Here is a 27,158-nt window from a genome sequence, read left to right on the forward strand (position 1 = left end):
AAAGCCCAGCCAACTTATCTAAGCTACTATATTCCTCAGTTTCCGGATCTGTAAGAGGAAGAGAACAATACCAACTTCATAAGACTGTTCTGAGGATGAAATGAGTTGATGACTATAAAGTGGCGTGAGCCACAACACTGTCACCACCATCACTTCAGGTTTCAACAGTTAGTTTAGGGGCTGTCTCCTCATTTAACCAGGCGCTCCTTGACATACTGAATGGTCTGCTCCATACATTCCCCTCAAGATACTCAGGATCATATACTAATATGATCAATGCCTATTTAGAAACGTCTTAAGTTTATACCCATTTAATAATCAGCCAAGTTTTTCCCTTCCAGCAATGCAGATTATTGGTATCTGAGAGAAGCTGCAGTGAGGATGTATGAAGCTCCAGATGGTGAACAGAGTCGAGGCCTCACAGTGAGGTGGAAGAAGGAAGACACTCCTGCCAATTCAATGAACTTTCTGGGTCTCAATTTCTCCATTTGGAAATGGAGAATAGATACTATTACAAGGTTGTTGCAAGGATTTTTATAAACTATGCTCAACATGGTGTCAAGGGTATTAGTAACTGCTGAGCAAACAGCTTTTATTATCATCGTTTTAAGTATACTGTTGAAAAAAAGTAAACAGCGAATGCACCTAGGTATCTAGTCCAAGGACAGCGATCTCGCTTTGGTCTGCCCTGGGCTGGCCGAAGCGCTGGACTGGGTCTCCGGAAGCCCCGCCCCTCCACTACCGCGTCGGGTCGCCCTGGCAACGCACTGCTTGGTCGCAGCCTGAGTGAAGCGGTCGCTGGTTCCCGGCGCTCTTGGCCGCAACTCGGTATTGACCAGAGTAGCTTCGGCAGTGATGACGGACGACGACTCTGAGACTTCTGCCTCGGAGACACCGGGCCAGGAAGAGAGCGATCTGCCTGTTTTCCAGTTGTGTGGGCTGGTGGAAGAGCTCAGGTACCCACCGGCCGGATTCTGAGGGTGGTCCCTACTCAGTGTGTGGGCTCCGAGGTTGGTACTCCAGGTCCACGCTGAACGCTGAGGAAACTGAGACCAGCCCCCCCCCCCAAAAAAAAAAAAAAAAGTGGTAAAGGCGCCTACCTTTGCTCTTTATTCTCGTACCTCCACCTTCAGGGCACTAACAAGCCACTGGTGGAGACAAAGATGCGAAGCCTAGAGGGTAATTGGTGAAGCTAGAGCTTCAGCCTAGTGGGTCTGTCTGGTACCATGCTGTGTGCTTAGCCACTTCTCTGTTGTGCAATGACAGCTTGGACCAGGTAACCTCTAAGTCCTTTTCCAATGCTAAGATTCTATAATAAAATTAAGGTGGAAGCAGATAGAAGGGAGGCTACTGAGATACTTTTATTATAAAGCAAAATACCTGAACCAGAGTATAAGCATAGAAGTGAACAGCAAAGAAGGACTAGCCCAATTGTCTACATTTTTACCAGTCTGTTTTAATATCTACTGAGAAACGCTTGGCTGGAAGAAGCACAAGCTGGAATCAAGATTGCCGGGAGAAATATCAATAACCTCAGATATGCAGATGACATCACCCTTATGGCAGAAAGTGAAGAGGAACTAAAAAGCCTCTTGATGAAAATGAAAGAGGAGAGTGAAAAAGTTGGCTTCAAGCTCAACATTCAGAAAATGAAGATCATGGCATCTGGTCCCATCACTTCATGGGAAATAGATGGGAAACAGTGGAAACAGTGTCAGACTTTATTTTGGGGGGCTCCAAAATCACTGCAGATGATGATTGCAGCCATAAAATTAAAAGACACTTACTCCTTGGAAGAAAAGTTATGACCAACCTAGATAGCATATTGAAAAGCAGAGACATTACTTTGCCAACAAAGGTCCGTCTAGTCAAGGCTATGGTTTCTCCAGTAGTCATGTATGGATGTGAGAGTTGGACAGTGAAGAAAGCTGAGCGCCGAAGAATTGATGCTTTTGAACTGTGGTGTTGGAGAAGACTCTTGAGAGTCCCTTGGACTGCAAGAGATCCAACCAGTCCATTCTGAAGGAGGTCAGTCCTGGGTGTTCTTTGGAAGGAATGATGCTAGTACTTTGGAATGATTCAGTACTTTGGCCACCTCATGTGAAGAGTTGACTCACTGGAAAAGACTCTGATGCTGGGAGGGATTGGGGACAGGAGGAGAAGGGGACGACAGAGGATGAGATGGCTGGATGGCATCACTGACTCGATGGACGTGAGTCTGAGTGAACTCCGGGAGTTGGTGATGGACAGGGAGGCCTGGCGTGCTGCAGTTCATGGGGTCGCAAAGAGTCGGACACGACTGAGTGACTGAACTGAACTGAACTGATAGCGAGTAAACTGGATATCAAGATTCTATGAGATAATTGAGGTTAGTTGTACAACTTACTGGTTTCGCATAGAACATCCTGGCCTGGCAGCTGAATAGCTGTTACTGCAAAATGTTTATAAATAGTTTAGGTCAGAATTGAGGTGTTATTACTAAAATAGCTACAATCTTGAGTGCTTATTATGTGCCAAGTATTTTGCACATATGAACTAATAAAATAACAAAATAACCCTAGTAAGATGGTGAGGAAACAGACACGGAGGTTAAGTCACTTTCTTACAGTCACACAGCTAATCAGTGGCAGAGCTAAAATTAAGACACAGATCACACTATTATATATAAACTACATAACTAATAAGAACCTACTATATAGCACAGAGAAATCTATTCAAGGCTCTGTAATGACCTATATGGGAATAGAATGAAAAAGAATGGATATATGTATATGTATAACTGAGTTTGCTGTAAGCAGAAACTAACACAACTTTGTAAATCAACTATATTCCAATAAAAAATTAATTAAAAAAAGACTTTGGTGCAACTCCATAGCCTATACTGGGGACATGACATATGCTGAAAAAGAAAGATGCTTTGATGTATCAGGCTTTTCTGTTGAATCTTTCCCACTAATATTAAAATTCAGCCAAACAGGATCTTCAGCACAGTAAACAGATGTTCAGCTCAATACCATATGAAAATATCAAAGCTGTTCTCTCTCTTATATATACACTTACATACATAATGTGTGTATTATACTGTTGCTGTTCAGTCTATAAGTTGTGTCCGGCTTCTTTTGTGACCCCATGGAACAGAAGGAACCTGGCGGGCTATAGCCCATGAGTGCATACTAAGTCGCTTCAGTCATGTCCGACCCTTTGCCACCCTACAGTCCATAGGGAATTTCTCAGGCAAGACTACTAGAGGGAGTTGCCATTTCCTTCCCCAGAGGACCCTCCCCACCCAGGAATTGAACTTACATTTCCTGCACTGGCATATGGGTTCTTTACCATTGATGGGTTCTTTACCATCGTGAAAGTGAAAGTTGCTCAGCTGTGTCTGACTCTGCGACGCCATGGACTATATAGTCCATGGGATTCTCCAGGCCAGAATACTGGAGTGGGTAGCCTTTTCCTTCTCCAGGGCATCTTCCCAATCCAGGGATCGAACCCAGGTCTCCCACATTGCAGGCAAATTCTTTACCAGCTGAGCCATCAGGGAAGCCCTGTACACTCATGTAACATACAGGTATGTTAGATAAGTTGAAAGGGTCACACACAGTCTTGGGATATACAGGATAAACTAGCTTTGTCATCTCTAATGTTTAAAAACCATCTGTTCAAAGTGTTCCTACCTTTTATAATAGACTTCTAGAGAATAATACTTCATCCACTGGGTGGCTGGAAATAAAAGAACTGAGAAATATAAACCAAAGGAAACCTCTGAAGATTGTGGATGTGTGTAACTTCAAGAATTCTGTAGTGGACTTGCCTGGTGGTCCAGTGGTTAAGAATATGCCTGCCAATGCAGGGGACACAGTTTTGATCCCTGGTCTGGGAAGATTCTGCATGCCACGGAGCAATTAAACCTGTGCACCACAACTACTGAGCCTGGTATGCTCAAGAGCCCGAAAGCCACAACTACTGTAGTCTGTGCACCTAGAGCCTGTGCTTTGCAACAAGAGAAGCCACGGTAGTCAGAAGCCCGTGCGCCACAACTGGAGGGAAGCCCCTTGCTGCAACTAGAGAGAGCCTGTTTGCAGCAACAAAGACCCAGTGCGGCCAAAAGTAAAATTTAAAAATAAAATATTCAGTATTAATTCAGAAGGAATTTCACAGATGGGTTAGAAGATATTTGAAGATGAACCTTGTACCAATTTTCAGTATATAGGCATATCTCAATTTATTGCGTTTTGCCTTATTGTACCTTACAGACATTGTGTTTTTTACAAAACAAAGGTTTGTGGCAACTCTGCATTGAGCAAGCATATTGATGCTTTGTTTTCCAACAGCATTTGCTCATTTTGCATCTCTGTCACATTTCCATGATTTTTGAAATATTTCAAGCTTTTTCTTTATATTATTATATTTGTTATGGTGATTTGTGGTCACTGATTTTTTTGATGCTACTATTGCAAAGATTATGACCTGCTGAAGGCTCAGATGATGGTTACCGTTTTTATTTTTTATTTTTTAGCAACAAAGCATTGTTAATTAAAGTATGTACTTTTTTAGACATAATGGCATGCACACTTAGTAGACTACAGTATAATATAAACATAATTTTAATGCACCAGAAAAACAAAAAATTATGTGACTCACTTTATTGCACTATTTACTTGATTGCAGTTGTTTGAAACTGAATCCAATATATCCCCAATGTATGCCTGTAATCCTAGTGCTCTGCACTTTATGGCTCATTAGATGTATATTAAAAAAATATAGAGAGTATGTAAATAGCATTCACTGTGTGCCAGGCACTGTCCCAGAGTCTTTGCTTTCCTTATCACAAATCTCAAAGATAGGTGCTATTATTATTCCCATTTTACAGATGAGGAAAGAGAGGCACCGAAAAGTTAAGTATCTTACAAGGTCATACAAAGCTAGTAAGTGTTAAATACTAGGTACTTGGGATTTAAACTCCAGTTGGTGGAACTTTTTCAAGGGCACTCTCTGTTTTGCAGCTATGGAAACTCTGCTCTCAAAACTGAGACAGAGATGTTTGAAAAATATTACAGTAAACTGGAGTCCAGAGACCAGCGACCTCCACGATTATCAGAAATCAAAATAGCAGGAGCAGAAATTGCACAGGTATGCAAGAGAGATCTAAGAATTCTTTAAAGCGCTTTGCCCCTTTAGAGGCAAGTAACATTTGTTATCTGCCTTTGCTGTGCCCTTCTTGGCCAAGTGGCATATGACTTTCTCCCTGTTCTAACTTTGGTTCTTTTCCCTCCAAGGTTTCTCTTTAGATTAGGATTGACATATATATACTACCATGTGTAAAATAGATTGCTAGCAGGAACCTGCTGTATAGCGCAGGGAGCTCAGCTCAGTGCTCTGTGGTGAACTAGAGGGGTGGGGTAGAAAGGGTGAGAGGGAAGCCCAAGAGGGAGGGGATATATGTATACACATAACTGATTCACTTCATTGTACAGCAGAAACTAATACAACATTATAAAGCAAGTATACTCCACTTAAAATAAAAAAGGGAAGCTGACTCAAAAAAAATAGTACGGAGTGGGGGTCTATCTTTTGAGGATCAAACAATGCCACCTTCAGGTCCACACACTTCCTGGGTCACCTGCTTTTGACCTTGGGCTTCATTGCCCTGTTGTTGCTGTTCAGTCGATTAGTCATGTTCTACTCTTTGCGACCCCATGGACTGCAGCACGCCAGGCTTCCCTGTCCTTCACTATCGCCCAGAGTTTGCTCAAACTCGTCCGTTGAGTTGACAATGTCATCCGACCATGTCAATGCCTAGGAAATCCAACATTTTTTGTCTGTTTTTTGCTGAAAACCTTGGCCCCCAGTGCATTTTCTCTTTTATATCCAGCTCAGGAAGCGCTGAGCTCCAGGCTTTCCCTGACACTGATTTGATTGCTAGTCTGTAGCAATTTACTTTAGTTCAGGGTTTCCCCACACTCAAGACACTTCCCCTTACTTATTTTCCGTTCATTGTCGAGCAGAGACCTTTGAAATATTTTGTGCAGTACCTTAGGTTGACTTGTGAAATGAACATCACCTCGGACCCAGTGTCCAGCATCATTTATCGTGGAGTTGGTTTGCTCTGGCCATCATTCAGAGTGATTTCTAGCATGTTCGAGTGGTCCTTTTGATACCCACCCTCGGTTGCTTTCTTACCACTTCCTACTTGACAATGGCTTTGTACTGCTTGTGTTACAGTTACGAAGCAGGCGTAAATCCAAGTCCCGCATGGGCATGGAACGTGTGATGGGCCTCAGTGTGGACCAAAAACTGGAACTTGTGCAAAAGGAGCTGGAAGACACAAAGGATGAGATCAGGCACATGAGAGCGAATGCTGAGCGCGACCTGCAGCATCACGAGGTAGGCCTTCCAGTGGGCCGTCCTCCCTGGGCTCCCCGCTTCTGCCTCTGCAAGAAGCATCTTTATTACGCTCATGTGATTGTTGGTGCTTTGAGAGAAACACACTCGGATAAAATAAACTGAGGACCTGCCTTTAAGGAACTTACCACTTGCTTGAGGGGATATCAAATTTTAAACTTTTTGGTCTTCCCTGATATTCCAGTGTTAAGAATCTGCGTTCCAATGCAGGGGACACAGGTTCGATGCCTAGTCTGGGAAGATTCTGTGGGCCATGGGGCAGCTAAGCCCCTGCAACTACAACTACTGAAGCCCTACAACTGTGGAAGCCCTAGGGCTTCAGAGCCTGTGTTCCACAACAAGAGAAGGCACCCCATTAAGAAGCCTGTGTACTGCAACTAGAGAGAAGCCTCTGTTTGCCGCAACTAGGGAGAGCTCTCATGTAGCAACAAAGACCCAGCACAACTAAAAATAAATAAATAAAATTAAAAAAATTTTAAACTCTTTAAATGAAAAATCTCAAAAGACGCAAATGTAGAGAAGCTAGTGCAGTGAACCCTCATGCATTCAGTGCCCGCACATAGCAGTCGCCAACATGCGGCTGCTCTGGTTCCCTCCGTATCCCTCCCAACTTCCCCCTTGTAACTGGCCACTGCGCTATTTTATGAAGGGGATCTTACAGATACTGTTTATCTGTAAATATTTCAATATACGTTTCTAAGATGTGGATTCTTTAAAAAAAACCCATAATCAACAACCATCAGTTCAGTTCAGTTCAGTTGCTCAGTCGTGTCCGACTCTTTGCGACCCCATGAACCGCAGCACGCCAAGCCTCCTTGTCCACCACCAACTCCTGGAGTTTACCCAAACTCATGTCCATTGAGTCAGTGATGCCATCCAACCATAAATGCTCTTAAAAATTCACAATAATTCCTTAACGATATATGGGGCTTGAGGTTGAAGTCAGTGAGTCGAGTGAAAAATCCCTCGTCACCCTCCCTGAGCTGCATCCATGACGATGGTTCACGTCATATGGGAGACCAAGGTGGTCAGTTTTCCAACAGGAAGAAACATCACTGTTCATTTGGCTGCCAATAGGATGAAGTTGCTGGCTTGCATTTCATAGCGATCTTGTATGAAAAAATAGATGTTTCTGTTCTATTTCTAAATTTTTTCCACTTCTAATGGAGGCATCATATTCATTTCCTTGAAAGGGACAGATAGTGAACTCATGTCCCCATTGATAGAACCATCTCTATGGCGTAAACCTCTCCTGCCCTTCCCCCGCTCTCCTCCTTTCTCTTTCCCAACACGCTGCATTGAATTCTAACATGTTAAAGGAGCTCAGGATGTGGTAGCATTGTCCTCACATGCTGAACTGTGTGATTAAACATCATGGTGTGGGTTAGAGTGGTCAGAGAAGACATGTTGGGGCGGTAGGGCTGGACATAGGACTTGACATGTGAAGAATGGCGGCTGCTGTTGAAGGAATAGGAAAACAAGGGCCCCCTAAGTAAGGTGAATGACATGAACAAGGAAGTGGAGGTGGGAATGTTCACAGCAAGTTCATAACCCTTAGGAGGTTGGTGAGGTTAGAGGAGAAGGTGGTTCGGGGGCTGTATTAGGAAATCAGGTTGAGTAGGCACAGGGGTTTCTCTCTGATGTTTTAGAAAGCAGGACCCCGGTGAGGATAATTGAGCAGGAGAGTGATGTATCAATTCATTTCAGTTGCTCAGTCATGTCTAACTCTGCGACCCTAAGTGCAGCACGCCAGGTTTCCCTGTCCATCACCAACTCCCGGAGCTTACTCAAACTCATGTCCATTGTGTCAGTAATGCCATCCAACCATCTCATCCTATGTCATCCCCTTCTCCTCTCACCTTCAATCTTTCCCAGCATCAGGGTCTTTTCCAGTGAGTCAGTTCTGTGCATCAGGTGGCCAAAGTTTTGGAGTTTCAGCTTCAACATCAGTCCTTCCAATGAGTATTCAGGACTGATTTCCTTTAGGATTGACAGGTTGGATCTCCTTGCTGTCCAAAGAACTCTCAAGAGTCTTCTCCAACACCACAGTTCAAAAGCATCAATTCTTCAGTGCTCAGCTTTCTTTATAGTCCAACTCTCACATCCATACATGACTACTGGAAAGACCATAGCTTTGACTAGATGGACCTTTGTGGGCAAAGTAATATCTCTGCTTTTTATATGCTGTCTAGGTTGGTCATAACTTTTCTTCTAAGGAGTAAGCATTTTTAATTTCATGGCTGCAATAAGCATGTGCACTGATTTTGGAGCCCCCCAAAATAAAGTTTCTTACTGTTTCCACTGTTTCCCATCTATTTCCCATGAAGTGATGAGACCAGATGCCATGATCTTTGTTTCCTGAATGTTGAGTTTTAAGCCAACTTTGTCACTCTCCTCTTTTTCACTTTCATCAAGAGACTCTATAGTTCTTCTTCACTTTGCCCTAAGGAAGGTGTCATCTGCATATCTGAGATTATTGATATTTCTCCTGGCAATCTTGATTCCAGCTTGTGCTTCATCCAATCCAGCATTTCTCATGATGTACTATGCATATAAGTTAAATAAGCAGGGTGACAATATACAGCCTTGGTATATTCCTTTCCCAATTTGGAACCAGTCTGTTGTTCCATGTCCAGTTCTAACTGTTGCTTCCTCACCTGCATACAGATTTCTCAGGAGGCAAGTCAGGTGGTCTGGTATTCCCATCTCTTTCAGAATTTTCCACAGTTTATTGTGATCCACATAGTCAAAGTCTTTGGCATAGTCAATAAAGCAGAAGTAGATGTTTCTCTGGAACTCTCTTGCTTTTTCAATGATCCAGCAGATGTTGGAGACTTGATCTCTGGTTGCTCTGCCTTTTCTAAATCCACCCTGAACATCTGGAAGTTCATGGTTCATGTCCCTTTGAAGCCTGGCTTGGAGAATTTTGAGCATTACTTTGCTAGTGTGTGAGATGAGAGCAATTATTCAGTAGTTTGAGCATTCTTTGGCATTGCCTTTCTTTGGGATTGGAATGAAAACTGACTTTTTCCAGTCTTGTGACCACTGCTGAGTTTTCCAAATTTGCTGGCATATTGAGTGCAGCACTTTCACAGCATCACCTTTCAGGATTTGAAATAGCTCAACTGGAATTTCATCACCTCCACTAGCTTTGTTCATAGTGATGCTTCCTAAGGCCCACTTGACTTCACATTCCAGGATGTCTGGCTCTAGGTAAGTGACCACACCATCGTGATTATCTGGGTCATGAAGATCTGTTTTGTACAGTTCTTCTGTGTATTCTTGCCACCTCTTCTTAATATCTTCTGCTTCTGTTAGGTCCATACCATTTCTGTCCTTTATTGTGCCCATCTTTGCATGAAATATTCCCTTGGTATCTTTAATTCTTTTGAAGAGATCCCTAGTTTTTCCCATTCTATTGTTTTCCTCTGTTTTTTTGCATTGATCACCGAGGGAGACTTTCTTGTCTCTTCTTGCTATTCTTTGGAACTCTGCATTCAAATGGGTTTATCTTTCCTTTTCTCCTTTGCCTTTTGCTTCCGTTCTTTTCTCAGCTATTTGTAATGCCTCTTCAGACAACCACTTTGCCTTTTTGCATTTCTTTTTCTTGGGGATGATCTTGCTCCCTGTCTCCTGTACAATGTCACAAACCTCATCCATGGTTCTTCAGGCACCCTGTCTATCAGATCTAATCCCTTGAATCTAGTCACTTCTACTGTATAGTGGTAAGAGACTTGATTTAGGTCATACCTGAATGGTTTAGTGGTTTTCCCTGCTTTCTTCAATTTCAGTCTGAATTTGGCAATAAGGAGTTCTTAATCTGAGCCACAGTCAGCTCTCTGTCTTATTTTTGCTGACTGTATAGAGCTTCTCCATCTTTGGCTGCAAAGAATATAATCAATCTGATTTCAGTATTGACCATCTGGCGATGTCCATGTGTAGAGTCTTCTCTTGTGTTGTTGGAAGAGGGTGTTTGCTATGACCAGTGCGTTCTCTTGGCAAAACTCGTTAGCCTTTGCCCTGCTTCATTTAGTACTCCAAGGCCAAATTTGCCTGTTACTCCAGATATCTCTTGACTTCCTACTTTTGCATTCCAGTAATGTATAGAAAGTAGCATTTAAGGTGGATAGATGTTCTGGCCTGTGAAGTTTATGGGGAGGGAGGAGCCTATGGCCAGATGCTGGCCAGCAAAGGAAGATGCTTTTGTTCCTTGGTGCCCAGTGAAAGAGCCTGATCAAAGATGATTTGCTCTGTGGCTACTCATTTTATTCTTAAAATAATATATGCGTGTTTGCATTTTTAAATTTAAAGATAATCTCTGTTGTAGCAAAATTTAAACATGCAGGTAAGCTAAAAGAGAAATATTTGAAAACATCCACCTAGAGGTAATTACTGTTGGTTCCTGTATTTGTCTCCTAGAGTTTAGATTTCCTATGTATATATGAATGTCTTTATAAAAAGGCATCATATTATTTTGTGAACTGTATTTTTCACTTAATAGTGTCTTTTTGTATCAATACATAGATTCATTATAACTTTTTTTTCAAATTATAAAAGTATATAGTAAGAGTGCTTCTCTGCCTCCTTCCTAGTCCATCTTTCCAGATACAGCTGTGGTTATTGTTTTGGCATATAACCTCCCAGATATTATATATGTGTAATATATATATGATATGGTGTATATATATGATGTATGATATACATATATATATATGATATGGTGATATATGATAGATATTAGTGTTATAATTTTAATGATAAATAACATTTCAGATATGGAAATTCATATTTCTGGAGATACTCGAGGCCCTTTTTTGTTTGTTCTTCTCCTTATATATATAGATACTGTAACTTTTTTGAGGCATGCTTTTTAATAACAAGGTTCATATGGTCCCATTTGTATCTTCAGGATATCTTCCTAAGACTAAGAAGAAACGTTAGGCATTGGGACCCAAATAGGCCTGAGACCTTAGGTTTCCTTAGATGCATGTCTCCTTGAGAAGTTTTGTAAACTGTCCTCTCTTTGCACTGACTCCCCCAGGCCATCATCGAGGAAGCTGAGATTCGATGGACCGAAGTCCAGAGAGAAGTGCATGAGTTTGAAAAAGATATTCTAAAGACCATATCCAAGAAGAAAGGGAGTATTTTGGCCACTCAGAAAGTGATGAAGTACATTGAGGACATGAATCGTCGGAGAGTGAGTTGACAGGTGGTTGGTTGGAGCTTAGAGAGGGGAATACTTTCGTAGAACGATGACACAGAAGTGGTCCACGTGAGGCTGCCCCAGTCCATTTGGTCCACCATAACTGTTGCCCACATATGAACATTTTTTTGTGTCCCTCAAAGCGTGTGTGTCTTAAAATGCGAGTTTATCAAAGCCAAAATCAAACGGGCAGAATGGATATTCATAGTTATCTCAGATCAGCTTCTTCCTTTTAATTTTCTCGTTTGTTTCAAGACCTGCTGTCTTGTTGAGAAAAGTGTGAGCCTGTTTAGTCAGGTGACTACGTAGTGTAGAACAAGTAAACCTCAATTTCTCTGAGTTCCATTAGTGTAAGAATGAGACAAAATGTTCCTTTACTTTCAAAGATTTTGCAGCCTATCAAGCTTTGGATCCTGCAGATAGGTAGTGGTACTAACCCTAACATGTTATATGTAATAAAAAATAATGTAAATTACCAAGAGGGTAATAGATCAAGGAATCATAAGATCATTTTGTCAGGAAAGGCCCCTATATCCAACAATATACTCAAGTTATCTTGAATTTAAAAGTAATAGAAAATTTGTATAGAGCAGACCCAGTTTCCTCTGCTGCTTGCTCACGAGCAAGGGTATCGTAGCAACACCAGCTTGAGTAGACATCAAAGAGTTAAAAATAAGTGACTGCATGTTAGGGCTCAAAGTTTAATTCTGCAGTCGCAGACCTGCTGATAGGGAAGAAGGAGGACAATGGATTAAAATTTGCTTTTATTTTTTAGGATAACATGAAGGATAAATTACGTTTGAAAAATGTTTCGCTCAAAGTCCAGAGGAAGAAGTTGCTTTTACAATTGAGGCAGGTATGTGGATTTGTCTTTCTTTCTTTTTTTTTCAAGGTTACTGTAGTGGGTAGAACAACATCCTCCCCAAAATGTCCATGTCTCCAAATTCCAAAGATGTCCATGTCCTAAATCCTGGAGTCTGTGACTATGTTACTTTACATGGCATAAAGATTATGCGGGTGTGATGAAATCAAGAATGTTGAGATGGGGAGAATATCTTGGAGTATCTGAGTGCGTCCAACGTAATCACAAGAGTCCTTAGGAGAGGGAGGCAGGAGGGTGAGACAGAGAAGATGTGGGAATAGAAGCAGAGATCAAAGCGAAGGAAGGGATCATGAATGAAGGGTGCAGACTGCCTGTAGAAGCTGGTAATGGCAAGGAAACAGATTCAACTCTAGAGCCTCCAGAAGGAATGCCACCCTGCCAACTCCTTGGTTTTAATGCAAAGAACTGTTTCAGACTTCTGACCTCATGAGCTGTAAGAGGATACACTTCTATTGTTTTAAATCTCTGCATTTGTGGTCATTTTTTACGGGAGCAAGAGGAAACTAATACAGTTTCAATGCTGATAAATCTGTAATGGAGCTGGCTTGAATTTAAAAGACCTTCATGGGGCTTCCCTGGTGGCTCAGTGGTAAAGAATCCACCTGCCAATGCAAGAGACACAGGTTGATCCCCAGTCCAGTGACTAAGATTCCGTATGCCGCAGAACAACTAACTCACAACTACTGAGCCTGTGCTCTAGAGACCGGGAGCCACAACTGCTGAGCCCAGGTGCCACAACCACTGAAGGCTGTGTGGGAGCCCATGCTCCACAATAAGAGAAGCTGCTGCAATGAGAGGCCGCCAGCTGCAACTAGAGAGTAGCCCCTGCTCGCCTCAACTCGAGAAAAGCCCCCACAACAGCAAAGCCCCAGCACAGCCAAAAATAAAGAAAGAAAACCATATATAAAACACCCCTCATGACATACTTGTTGACCCTTTGGGGGAGTGTGGCCTGGGTGGCACAGTTCGGAGTATGCTTTGCCAAGTCTTCGAGCAGCTGATCCAAAAGGCTCCTGATTAAAGGCAGGCATGGCACAAGGCCTCTGGAATGTGGCTACATGGTTCCCTCCTCTCTGAGCTCAGTATTTCTGTCATTAACCCAAATGCAGTCACTAATGGCGTATGCATCAGAGGTGGCCGCTGACAGTGACACAGAGTCGGGCAGGAGAATTAATATCTGGGGCCTGTGGATTAATTGACTTGGGATCCCAAAGGCTCAACAGGTTGGGGGCAACTTTAACACATGAGGTAACTAAGGACAAATGTGAGATCCTTCACTTTGATTCCCTCCAAATACCTGCACAGGTCCTGGGTGGCTTGGTCGTGGAGCAGCTGATACAGTCAGTTCAGTTGGGGGCCATGCTGTGGCCTAGGCTGCACTCCACAATGCCCCCCCCACAAAGGGGTGGTCTCTCTGCCCTCTGTTCTGATGTTCTGAGTAACCTCACCTGGAGCACCGTGTCTCACGGAGAGCTCCATGCTTGAAGGAATCTGCAAACTAGAGTCCACGTAGGAGAGGGAACCGAGAACACATCAGGGGACCTGGGACTCATGGGGCTGAGGAACAGGGGCCCACGAGGGCTGTAGCTGCTGCCTCCAAGTGCTCTGGCTACTGTGGGAAAGGACCACGCCACTTGGGAGGGTCCCCAGGCTGGAGCCGGGGTGGAGATGTCAGCGAAGGAGAGTTGAGTTCAGTGGAAGAAAGAACATGGCCCCAGCACGTTTTCAGAACGTGCCTCCTGATACCGAGTTCCTGGTTCTCTGGGCTTCATGCAAGCTCAGGCATCCAGAAGCATGAGAGGGGAAGCAGATGGCTGACCTTGAACCTGAAAGCCATTGCTACCCAGAGATGACACTGACGGGGTCCTGGCCTCACAGCCTCACAGGGAGAGGTGATGGTGAGAAAAGGCGTAGATGCGCGACTGCTAGACGGAGACCACAGAAGCCGCAACCAGGAGCCACAAAATCCAGAGACTGAGTGGAGGCACGGGTTGCCTTCTGGTGTGGAAGATGGGAACAGTTTGAGCTGGAGGATGGGTCAAGTTAGGGCTTAGGGAAATTGTTGTGTTATTCGGGGGGAAGGGAAGAAGATGTCTTTTAGGAGATATACAGCTTGAATAGCGAGTGGGTGTGGGGAGCAGTCCCGAGGTTGGCTTTTGTGACCACAGATGTGAGATGCCGTAGAGCTGGTGGGACAGCTGGTGGGGTGAGGGCTAGGGAGGAAACCCAATGCACTAATATACCCCGAGTGCAGAAACGTCATGTGATCAAAGGAAAGGCATTTATGAGCTGCTTATTCTGAGTTTTCCAGGTTGAAAACAACCTTTAATGGCCTCTTCCTTCACAGCCCTGTTTAGGCACCACCTCCTCGGGGAAGCCTCCCCTGACCCCGCCTTCCATACTCTCCTGGCCTGCCTGGAGGGGCTTCTGTTTGCATGCTGCCCCTGTGTGTCCCACGACACCATGCTGTGACCTGCCTGTGAACTGTCATTGAGTATGGGAGTATTGTATTTACTCAGATCTCTATCCCTAGGGCCTAAGGCCATGCCTGGCACCAAGCAGATCCCCATTCCAAGTTTGTAGAATGACTGAATGATGACCTACTTCCAAAAGCTCACCTGAAATTGAATGTATGGCGATATAGGAGTCACAACCTCACATCATTTCTTTTTCGGCCATGTTCTATTCTTTATTATTTTTTTTACTGGCATATAATTGCTTTACAAAGATGAGTTAGTTTCTGCTGTACAATGAAGTGAATCAGCTGTACGTGTACATACACCCCTCCAGGCCCTCTCACTGCATCCCACCCCTCTGGGTCATCACGGAGCACTGAGCTGAGCTGCCTTGCTATACTGCAGGTTCCCACTAGCCATCTGTTTTTCCATACGGTAGCATATACATGGTGGGCTGCCGTCTCTGGGGTCGCACAGAGTCAGACACGACTGAAGCGACTTAGCAGCAGCAGCAGCAGCAGCATGTACATGTCGCTCCCAGGCTCCCAGTTCATCCCACCTAGCCCTTCCCCCACTGGGTCCACAAGCCCATTCTCTGCATCTGCACCTCTATTCCTGCCCTGCACATCGGTTCCTCTTATCATTTTTTTCAGATTTCACACTTACGCATTAATGTATGTTTGTTTTTGTCTTTCTGGCTTGTGTTACTCTTCTTTCTGAGCTGTAGAAGGAAGAGGTAGGCGAGGCCCTCCACGACGTTGACTTCCAGCAGCTGAAGATTGAGAATGCTCAGTTTTTAGAGACGATTGAAGCAAGGAATCAAGAGCTGATCCAGATGAAGCTGGCATCTGGAAACACCCTGCAGATCCTTAACGCGTACAAAGTAAGGTCCAAGCTCATGCCCCGGTGCCTGGGGTTTCCCGAGCCACAGCAAGGTTCTGGGACATCACTGTGGCTTCACCGAGAGCCTAGGCATTCTACGCTCCCCTGTTGCTCTCTGATTTCTCCCAACAAATCCATATCTCCTGCTGTTGCTGCTGCTACGTCGCTTCAGTCGTGTCCGACTCTTTGTGACCCCATGGACTGCAGCCTACCAGGCTCCTCCATCCATGGGATTTTCCAGGCAAGAGTACTGGAGTGGGTTGCCATTGCCTTCTCCGGCCATATCTCCTAAAATCCCCCAAATGTCTCTATAACCTTGACTATGTGTTAAAACCAGTTGAGGAGCCTTTTTTTTTTTTTTTTAAAGATAGACACACTAGCTCAACCCCAACCAATTGAATTAGGAGGTGAGAGCCATACATTTTCTTAACTCCCCAGCTGATTTTTATGCACTGTGAGTTTTAAGAACCAGCCACAATTAGGGCTCTATTTAATTTAGTCTGTAATAACTACCTCCCTGGGGCTTCCCTGGTGGCTCAGTGGTAAAGACAATGCAGAAGACTTGGACTTGATCCCTGTCTTAACGGGGAAGATGCCCTGGAGAAGGAAATGGCAAACCACTCCAGTATTCTTGCCTGGGAAATCCCATGGACAGAGGAGCCTGGTGGGCTACAATCCCTGGAATCATAAGAGAGTCAGACACGACTGAGCAACTAAACAACAATAAGTACTTCCCTGCTTAAACTCTGCAAAGGAAATCATCTTAGCTATAAATTTTTTTAAAAAAACCTGCTAAATAATTCCTTATCTACACAGAACTGTCTTTGGCGAGAAAGAGGCAATATTGATGATTAAGCAGGGACTATGGGCATGAGCATGGCCTGTTCCTGGCAGACCAGGTGGTCTGGTCATTCTGCTGGCAACTGTCTGATACAGTGGCCCATCTATCCTGCCCACTGGCCTAGGAGACAAGGGTGGTTTTTACAGAAGAACATTTGCAACTGATTTTGATAGAGAACACTCTCTTTGATACCCAATTAAGTAAAATTGATTTCTCCCCTAGAAATTTCATTCCTCTCATTTGTAGACCGATATCCCAAAATATTTTACTTGATTATTTCATTTTGAATTTTATCAATAAAGCAATTGTGGCAGTTTGTTTTTTTCTCTTGTTAATATAATTGTACAGCATCAGTTTTGCCTCTTGGCCTGCAAAGCCTGAAATATCTCCCATCTAACCTTTTGCAGAACAAGGTTGCTGACCCTTGGCCTCGTGCCTTGGTGGCCACAGCAGCCACGGACTTGGGCAGCTCACAAGCAAACTTCATCTGGCCCACGCGGTGTCATTTAAAACCGTGAACTCGAATGTGTTTATGTTAGGCTTATGTTTGTTCAATGTTTTCCTTCTACAAATGAAAACCCGAGGCTGAAAGGGGGAGAGCAATTGCTGGATTCAAGCCACAGGCTGTGACGGAGCTGGGGCTCCTAGTCCCGTGTGTGTCCCGCCTTACCCACTGCCTTCCGCTGGCAAAATGTGTGTAGGCAAGGTCGTGCTCACATTCTGAAATTCTTGTGTCCAGCTGGAGAGCTGTGAGGTATGTGGTTACATCACACTGGACCTTGATCTGATCCTGAGGAATCAACTAAGTGGCCCAGGGCCAGTCTGGTCTTGCGGGGAAAAGTCAGGGCTTTGGAGTGGAGCTACTGTCTATAAAATATTAATACGACAGCCAGGCCCTCGTCTTGAGCTCCAGAACGTGTTGTGCAGATTGATGGTGAAACCCAAGCAGCTGGAACACAGGCCGTGGTGGGCAGGATGGGAGCCATTCTGGTGAGAATCCCAGGGGCTAGGGTGCCTGTCAGCCTGCTGAGAGTAACAGCAAGCAGATGGTGAAGCTGGGAGGAGACGCCTACAGGAGACCTAAGGCGACACAGCCTGAAGCTGAGAGAGACGCAGTTTGACTTTTCTGTGTCTCAGTTCTCAGGTCTCCTGCGGAAAGCAGGGCCCAGCATGGTGAGCTGTAGAGTCAGGCTTACCTGGGTTTGAATGGGGACTCCACTGGGAACCATGGGCCGATGCTTCCCCTCTCAGAAGCAGGTTTTTGTGACTGCCTACCAGGACAGAGCTTGACTGGTCAGTGATGTGTCCCTAGCACTGAGGACAATGGCAAAGCAGGTGCTCAGTCAGAATTGTCAAAAAACTGCTAAAAATCCAGGAGTATGTTTACGGATGGATGGGCAGCAGGTTGGATCATTTTCATTTTAATGTCAAACACCCAAGTGAGAGGTGTCATTAAAAATATGTAGAATGGGACTTCCCTGGTGGTCTAGTAGCTAAGACTCCTTGCTCCCAATACAGGGACCTGGGATCGATCCCTGGTCAGAGAACTAGATCCCACATGCCACCACAGCTAAAAATGAAAGATCCTGCGTGCCACATCTAAGACTCAGCACAACCAAATAAATACATATTTCTAAAATAATTTAAAAAATATGAAGAATAATTTGCCTCTATTACTAAATATATGAGAACCTGTGGCACACTAGGCACAGGGCTAAGTGCTGAGGGTTTAGCCATGAAGGAGACAGACAACAGCGTCTTCTCTTCTGTGAGTTTTATGAGTGAGTCTCAGTCAAGGGAGCCCCTGGGGCATCCCTGGTGGCTCCATGGTAGAGAGTCTGCCTGCCGTTGCAGGAGACATGGGCTCGATTCCTGGTCTGGGAAGACCTCACATGTGAGATCGCACATGCTCACAGTAGCATCCACCTCTTTGTCCATCCAGATGACGGTGGTCTTAGGCCATGTGCTCTCCGTGTGCCAGGCACTGTGCTCAACACTTTACCAGAATCTGTCTCTGTTAAGCCTTTCCTGGTGGCTCAGACAGTAAAGGATCCACCTGCAGTGCAGAAGACCCAGGTTTGATCCCTGGGTTGAGAAGATCCCCTAGAGAAGGAAATGGGAACCCACTCCAGTGTTCTTGCTTGGAGAATCCATGGACAGAGGAGCCTGGAGGGCTATAGTCCATGGGATCACAAAGAATCAGATACGACTGAGTGACTAAGCACCACAACCCTACAAAGCAGTCAGGCCAAGTCTAGAGAGGTTTTCTTAGTAACGGTGGGGTGGGATTTGGGTCCAGGTGTGTCTGGGCGCTTTGCAGGTGAGAAGCCTCCCGAGGTCCTCCCCTGCCTCTTAGACACCAGGATTCTGAAAATCTGGAGTCATGAGAAGGACAGACCCACGTTCCTGGATGGTCCTGCTATTCTGCTGAAGAAAGAGTTGTCTGCCTCTTTTTCCTATAGCGATCATCTTTGCTCAAGACTTCCTGTGTTGTTATATTGCAGAGCAAGCTACACCACGCCATGGAAATGTCCCTCAATCTGACCAAGGAGTTCTTGCTGAGAAAAGAGTTACTTGAAAAAGTTGAAAAAGAAACCCTACAAGCAGAGGAGGTAGGCGAGGGTAAAACATGCTCTTTCTTGTGTTTTTCTCCTCCTGTCAACAAGGAATCTGAGTCAGCCACCTTGGTTTCTGTCTAGAAAAGCCTTAGATCAGAAAAATCAAAATAGTTCTGGGCCATCAGAGGAGAAGGCTCCCAGTCCATGGTGTTGGCATTTTAATTACTGCTGGGTTAGAATCTAGAGTCAGAAATCATCTAGAAACCACAGAGTCCAAATCACCCTTGAGAATTCCTTAAGTGACTCATAAGGTACCAAATTCAAAGTATAGTGTATTCAACCTGGCAAAAACATGTACAATGTGTGTAATAATGTAACCAATATAAGAAAAAGAATGCACAGCAAATGATAACATTCTATGCAAAGGAGAGAAAGCTTTTTAAACACGGAGCTCTCACTTGGTATGATGGCTGCTCAGATGGTAGACTTGTGACCTCCGTCCCAGTGCCCTCCAGGGCCTGCGGTCACCATGTGAACATCTGAGCTCCCTCCATCTGCACCGGGGTTGAGTGCTCTCAGTATTTGGCTGAGCACATAGAGTTGAATTCCCGCAACCTAAATGCACCTGGGATCCTCCAAAGTGACTTTGGGGGGAAGATGGGGGACAATGAGCCCTGGACTTGTATTCTGAAGGCCTGGCATCAGGTTTGGTGTTGCCAGTCTTTAGCCTCGAATAAGCCTTTGAAGGAGACAGAACTCAGTTTCCGTATCCCGGCAAAAGATGTCACAGCCTTTGTTGCGGTGATCAGACAGGGTGCTTTGTCAACCTCTTACAACCATCCATCTGTTCAGTTAATACTGTCATTGTCTCAAATGAGTCTGAAGTGTCCCCGACACTGCCTGCAACAGTCCCGAAGCCACAAGATTACTACATCTGACTCAGTTTTGCCGTGGCGTCCGCATCGTATTCTTGGTGGAGAGCCCGAATCCTTTGCAAAAAAAAAAAAAAAAAAAAGCCGGTCTCAGTACAGAGTGGTCTATAACAAAATCAAAGCAAAGATCTGTGTATTCTCTCTATGCGGAATTCCTGTGGTCCTTCTTTGTTTGGGTTGATACTTCTTAGATGACAAGTGAAATGTGAGATCAATCTTTAAAAGCCTGGCGTTAACTACTTAGTATATTTTCATTTTCTTAACTTTTAAAAAAACAGCTCAATTGGGATATAATTCATGTATGAAATAATGTATCAATTTAAAGTGTAGATTTGAGTGGCTTATAGTATATTCCCAGAGTTGTGTAACCACCAGCTTGAGTATTTTTGAACATTTTCATCATCTCAGAAAGAAACCCTGAATCCACTAGACATCCTTTATTTTACCTCACCTCATTCCCATCCACCAACCACTCACTCACTCACTTTAATCTCTCAGTCGTGTCCGACTCTTTGTGACTCCATGGACTGCAGCACGCCAGGCCTCCCTGTCCATCACCAACTCCCGGAGTCTACGCAAACTCACGTCCATTGAGTCAGTGATGCCATCCAACCATCTCATCCTCTGTCGTCCCCTTCTCTACCTGCCCTCAATCTTTCCCAGCATCAGGGTCTTTTAAAATGAGTCAGCTCTTTGCATCAGGTGTCCAAAGTATTGGAGTTTCAGCTTCAACATCAGTCCTTTCAATTAACACCCAGAACTGATCTCCTTTAGGATGGAATGGTTGGATCTCCTTGCAGTCCAAGGGACTCTCTCTTTTTTTTTTTTTTTTTTTGGTGTCTGGTCTGCTTTATTTGTCACTCTCAGAACACCTCATTTTTGACTGGACTCAGACTTGGAAGTAGAAGCTCTCAGGGAGGACAGCCTCCGTCTCTTGGCGATCTGCTCCTGCCGTTTTTCTTTGGCCTCCTTCATTCTCTTGGCCAAAAGTTTAGCATATTCTGCAGCCTCTTCTTTATTTTTCTTAGTACGCTGTTTCTTCAGAGCAATACGCCGGCGTTTGTGTTGCAGAACTCGGGGAGTCACGAGACGCTGAATCTTGGGTGCTTTAGTCCTAGGTTTCTTACCGTCTTTGTTTAGGGGCTTTCGCACAACATATTGGCGGACATCATCTTCTTTAGAGAGATTGAAAAGTTTGCGGATTCTGCTAGCTCTTTTGGGACCCAGGCGACAAGGCACTGTAGTATCAGTGAGTCTAGGAATATCCTTCTCCCCTTTCTTCACGATGACCAAATTGAGAACACTCAGATTGGCATCCACAATGCAACCCCGCACAAATTTGTGCTTTCTCTCTCCAGTCCTCCTTGGTCTGTAACAGGAATGCCCCTTACTCAGAAGCAGGCGAACTCGGCCATGGGTCAAGACACCCTGCTTCATGGGGAAACCCTGCTTGTCGTTCCCGCCACTGATTCGGACCACATAACCCTTCCATTCTTCACCCAGAGCGTCAGCAGCAACTTCTGTGGCCATACGCTTCTCGTAGAAGGTATGAAGTTTTCGTTCATCGTCCACTTCAATGAGCTTCTGGCAGCCAGTGGCCGGGAAAGAGATGTTCAGCTTCATTCTGAAGCGGCCGACAGCCTCCGAGGCGCCACGAAAAAGAGCTAAGGGACTCTCAAGAGTCTTCTCCAACACCACAGTTCAAAAGCATCAGTTCTTTGGTGCTCAGCTTTCTTTATATCTATACAGTTTTCTCACATCTATACATGACTACTGGAAAAACCATAGCCTTGACTAGATGGACTTTTGTTGACAAAGTAATGTCTCTGCTTTTTAATATATTGCCTAGGTTGGTCATCGAAGAAGGCAATGGCACCCTAATCCAGTACTCTTGCCTGGGAAATCCCATGGATGGAGGAGCCTGGTAGGCTACAGTCCATGGGGTCGCGAAGAGTCAGACACGATTGAGCGACTTCACTTTCACTTTTCACTTTCATGCATTGGAGAAGGAAATGACAACCCACTCCAGTGTTCCTGCCTGGAGAATCCCAGGGACGGGGAGCCTGGTGGGCTGCCATCTGTGGTGTCGCACAGAGTCGGACACGACTGATGCGACTTAGCAGCAGCAGTAGCAGGTTGGTCATAACTTTCCTTCCAGTGAGTAAGCATCTTTTAATTTCGTGGCTGCAGTCACCATCTGCAGTGATTTTGGAGCCCCCAAAATAAAGTCTCCCACTGTTTGCATTGTTTTCCCATCTGTTTGTCATGAAGTGATGGGGCCAGATGCCATGATCCTAGTTTCCTGAATGTTGAATTTTAAGCCAACTGTTTCACTCTCCTCTTTCACTTTCATCAAGTGGCTCTTTAGCTCTTCTTCGCTTTCTGCCCTTAGGAAGGTATCATCTGCATATCTGAGGTTATTGATGTTTCTCCTGGCAATCTTGATTCCAGCTTGTGCTTCATCCAGTCCAGCATTTCTCATGATGTACTCTGCATATAAGTTAAATAAGCAGGGTGACAATATACAGCCTTGACGTATTCCTTTCCCGATTTGGAACCAGTCTGTTGTTCCATGTCCAGTTCTAACTGTTGCTTCCTAACCTGCATATATATTTCTCAAGAGACAGGTCAGGTGGTCTGGTACTCCCAACTCTTTCAGAATTTTCCGCAGTTTATTGTGATCCACACAGTCAAAGGTTTTGGCATAGTCTATAAAGCAGAAATAAATGTTTTTCTGGAACTCTCTTACTTTTTCCATGATCCAACGGATGTTGGCAATTTGATCTCTGGTTCCTCTGCCTTTTCTAAAACCAGCTTGAACATCTGGAAGTTCATGGTTCACGTATTGCTGAAGCCTGGCTTGGAGAATTTTGAGCATTACTTTGCTAGGGTGTGCTGCTGCTGCTAAGTCGCTTCAGTTGTGTCCAGGTCTATGCGACCCCATAGATGGCAGCCCTCCAGGCTCCTCCGTCTCCGGGATTCTCCAGGCAAGAATACTGGAGTGGACTGCCATTTCCTTCTCCAGCTAGCATGTGAGATGAGTGCAATTGTGCGGTAGTTTGAGCATTCTTTGGCATTGCTTTTCTTGGGGATTGGAATGAAAACTGACCTTTTCCAATCCCATGGCCACTGCTGAGTTTTTCAAATTTGCTGGCACATTGAGTGCAGCACATTCACAGCATCATCTTTTAGGATTTGAAATAGCTCAACTGGAATTCCATTAGCTCCACTAGCTTTGTTTGTAGTGATGTTTCCTAAGGCCCGCTTGACTTCACATTCCAGGATGTCTGGCTCTAGGGGAGTGATCACACCATCGTGATTATCTGGGTCATGAAGATCTGTTTTATACAGTTCTGTGTATTCTTGCCACCTCTTCTTTATATCTTCTGCCTCTGTTAGGTAACCACAGGTGACTACTAGTCAGCTTCGTGTCTCTGTGAATTGGCCTTTTCTCATAGGGTCTTTTGCAGAAGGCAATGGCAAGCCACTCCAGTACTCTTGCCTAGAAAATCCCATGGATGGAGGAGCCTGGTAGGCTGCAGGCCATGGGGTCGCGAAGAATCGGACACGACTGAAGCGACTTAGCAGCAGCAGCAGCATAGGATCTTCCCAGGTGGCTCTAGTGGTGAACGACCTGCTTGCCAATCAGGAGACGTAAGAGGCTTGGGTTTGGTCCTTGGGTTGGGAAGATCCCCTGGTGGAGGGCATGACAACCGACTCCAGTATTCTTGCCTGGAGAATCCCATGGACAGAGGAGCCTGGTGAGTCCATTGGGTCACAAAGAGTTGGACCCAATTGGAGAGACTTAGCATGCCCACATGCTACATTGCAGACATATTCTTTACCACTGAGCTACCAGGGAAGCCCTATATATATATAGTACCTCTATGTTTAACATTTACAGAAACTGCCAAGCTGTTTTGCAAACCGGCTGCTCCATTTTACATTCCCATCGAAAATGTATGTGTGAGGGTTCCAATTTCTGTACATCTTCACCAACACTTGTTATTTTCAGGTGCTTTCTTCAATGCTTTGCAATAGGTGGGAAGTGGTATTGATTTGAATTTCTTTATGACTAACGACATTGAGCATCTTTTCATATGCTTTTTGGCTACATGTCTGTCTTTCCTGGAAAAATATCTATTCAAGACCTTTGCCCAATTTTTTTTTAGATTTATTTATTTAATTTATTTTTGGCTGCACTGGATCTTTGTTGCTGCATGGGCTTTCTCTGGTTGTGGCGAGTGTGGGTTACTCTTCAAGGATTTCTAATTGCAATGGCTTCTCTTGTTACAGAGCACAGGGGCATGAGCTTCAGTAGCTTCAGCATGTGGGCTCAGTAGTTGCTGAGTACGGACTCTAGAGCGCAGGCTCAGTAGTTGTGGTGCATGAGCGTAGTTGCCCCTCAGCACATGGAATCTTCCCGGACCAGGGATCAACCCCCTGTCCCCTGCACTGGCAGGAGGATTCTTATCCTCTGTACCACCAGAGAAGTTCCCTCCTTGAGTTTCTTTATCATCTTCATGATAGCTGCTTTGAAGACTTTGCCAAGCCCTTCTTCTGGATTCTCTGAAAAGCAGTTTAAGTTGCCTCTTTTTATCCCTGTGTGGATCACACGTCCTTGTTTCTTTCCTATCTCATAATTTTTCTTGCAAACTGGACATTTTAGATAATATATTTTAGCAACAATATCTTGGTCTTGTTATCATTTTTGCTTCTTGCTTAGTGATTTGGCTGCACTATTCAGTAAAGTCTCCCTCTCCTGCTCTTAGTAGCCTCTGATGTGGCTCCTCAGAGGGTACAGCCTTGCTCACGGAGTCTATCTCCCTGACAACCAGGGTGATTTCAGCTGAGTTCTCTTTGACGCCTCCATCTTCCAGCTAAACCTCGCGCTGGTCTGCCTCTATTGGTACCACACCTAGCTGTTAGCCTCCTTCATTACTAGCTGATGGCTCTACTCCCTTAACACCCTGAGACGTTAATTGCTCCACATTCTTGATCTAATTAACATCAGGCTCGATCACAGGGGCAAAGCATTGCCAGTCATTGAGGCTTGCTCTAACCACATATTTGTTGTTTCAACTCTTTGCGACCCCAAGGGCTGCAGCACGCCAAGCTTCCCTGTCCTTTACTATCTCCTGGAGTTTGCTCAAACTCATGTTCATTGAGTCAGTGATGCCATCCAACCATCTCATCCTCTGTCACCCCCTTCTCCTCCTGCTCTCAATCTTTCTCAGCATCAGGGTCTTTTCCAATGAGTCAGTTCTTCTCATCAGGTGGCCAAATTATTGGAACTTCAGCATCAGTCCTTCCAATGAATATTCAGGGTTGATTCCTCTAGGAATGACAGACTTGATCTCCTTGAGTCCAAGAGACTCTCAGGAAGGCTCTTCTTAATTTTCTCTTTCTCTGGTTAAGTTAAAGATCTAACTAATCTACTTTTTGCTTGTTGCTACTTCTACTGGAACTATCAGATTGATCTTAACCACTCACCCCAAAGATCTCCACTGTTTTCCACAAAGTCCTTAGGCATGATATCCCCACACTGTTCCAAGTAAAGTTCATTTCTTAGGCCACATTCCGGAGCTCTTTGTTTTACGGCCTCTCCCCTGCACCATTGCACCGGAGTTGGGTATGGGAACAATGGGCTGCCTTTCCTGTAGTTTCACCCTGCTCTTCAAGCGGGGTGCTGGGTGAGACTGCAGTCCCTGCTCTTCTGAACATATCCCTCCTAGCTAGTGCTTAATGCTTAATCATCATCCTCACAAGAGTGTCCGCTGATGGTTCTGAATATATTTTGAGGTCTCCCCACAGTTGTGTGTCATGCTAGACAGATAGTAGGTATGCACTGTATACTTCCTGACAAATTTTTACTGCATTCTGAAAACAAGTTAATAAAAAATTAATTTTATTAGGTTGTCTTAAACTGAATTAAAATAGCACTTCTCAAACCAGAAGAAGACAATCAATAAATGGGGAATCTTGTTACAAGCAGCTTCTGACTGGGTAGATGGCCTGAGAGTCTGCATTTTCACCCAGTTCCCAGGTGATGCCAGTGTCACAGGATGGTGATTCTTTTGTGAAGCAAGGAATCAAAATAACACACTAGGTTAGGAAGAGTCAACATCATAAGAATGTTAGTTCTATTTAAGTTGATCTGTGAAATAACAGTATTCCAATTAAAATAACAAAAGTTTTTGGAAGGTTTAAATAAACTGACTCAAAAATTCTTTTGGAAAAATAGGAAAATTAAAATTCTTAATAAGGAGGAGACTAGCCCTACCAGATACTGAGACATGTCATGAGGTTACAGTATTTAAAACAGGACCATTTAAAAAAAAAAAGACCATGAATAGACTGGAAGATCAAAGAAAAAATATAAGCCAATTCATATAAGTATACATTAATACTGATGCATTTAGTTTATGATAAAAGTGACATTGTAATAAAAGACAACAGATTATTCAGTTAGTAACAATTAACTTGGAACTTATATGTAATGGTGAAATTAATCCAGTCATATCATAAATTTAAATGTAAATAATAAAGCCATTAAAGTCCTAAATTTATACAGTGGGAACATTTTTATTATGATCTTGGAATGGGGAAGACATTTAAAATGTAAAGCCCATAAACCATGAAATCAATAAAGTCAACTATATAAAAATAAAAATTTTTCTGCATGACAGAAACCATCGTAAGTAAGGCCAAAAGATAAGTAACTGGGAAAATGTTCTATCTAACATCACAAGGAGCTAATTTTCCTAAAACATAAATGCATTTTAGAAATTAATAGGAAAAATCTAACAAAAAGTAGGAAAAATAAGCCAAAGACTTAAACAGTTTACAAAAAAGCTAAAAAACCTCAAACATATTCAAAATGTTCCTCTTCACCCATAAGGGTCAGAAAAAGTAAAGCTACAATGAGGTACTATTTTTCCTCCATTAAACTAACAAAGGTGAAATAGTAAGATTGTGTGGAGAGAATAGGGAAAACA

At 44.0% G+C, this 27,158-nt stretch overlaps 1 protein-coding gene and 1 pseudogene across 2 annotated transcripts in view; one reads left to right on the forward strand and one right to left on the reverse strand.

Moving 5' to 3' along the window:
- Positions 1–855: 855 nt before the first annotated feature.
- Positions 856–27,158, forward strand: part of CFAP263 (cilia and flagella associated protein 263) — a 32,342-nt gene continuing 6,039 nt past the window's right edge. Inside the window, exons 1-7 of one of the 2 annotated variants that reach the window (XM_068992965.1) lie at positions 856–956; positions 5,007–5,133; positions 6,226–6,387; positions 11,447–11,602; positions 12,384–12,464; positions 15,675–15,830; positions 19,175–19,282. In XM_068992965.1, coding sequence (XP_068849066.1) covers positions 856–956; positions 5,007–5,133; positions 6,226–6,387; positions 11,447–11,602; positions 12,384–12,464; positions 15,675–15,830; positions 19,175–19,282 — 891 coding nt within the window. The remainder of the gene's footprint in view (positions 957–5,006; positions 5,134–6,225; positions 6,388–11,446; positions 11,603–12,383; positions 12,465–15,674; positions 15,831–19,174; positions 19,283–27,158) is intronic. The other variant, XM_068992966.1, reaches the window with a different exon arrangement.
- LOC138096302 (small ribosomal subunit protein eS6 pseudogene) lies at positions 21,001–21,783 on the reverse strand (annotated as a pseudogene).

The sequence above is a fragment of the Capricornis sumatraensis genome, chromosome 20 (assembly GCF_032405125.1).
Source record: "Capricornis sumatraensis isolate serow.1 chromosome 20, serow.2, whole genome shotgun sequence".
In the NCBI taxonomy this organism is placed as follows: Eukaryota; Metazoa; Chordata; class Mammalia; order Artiodactyla; family Bovidae; genus Capricornis; species Capricornis sumatraensis.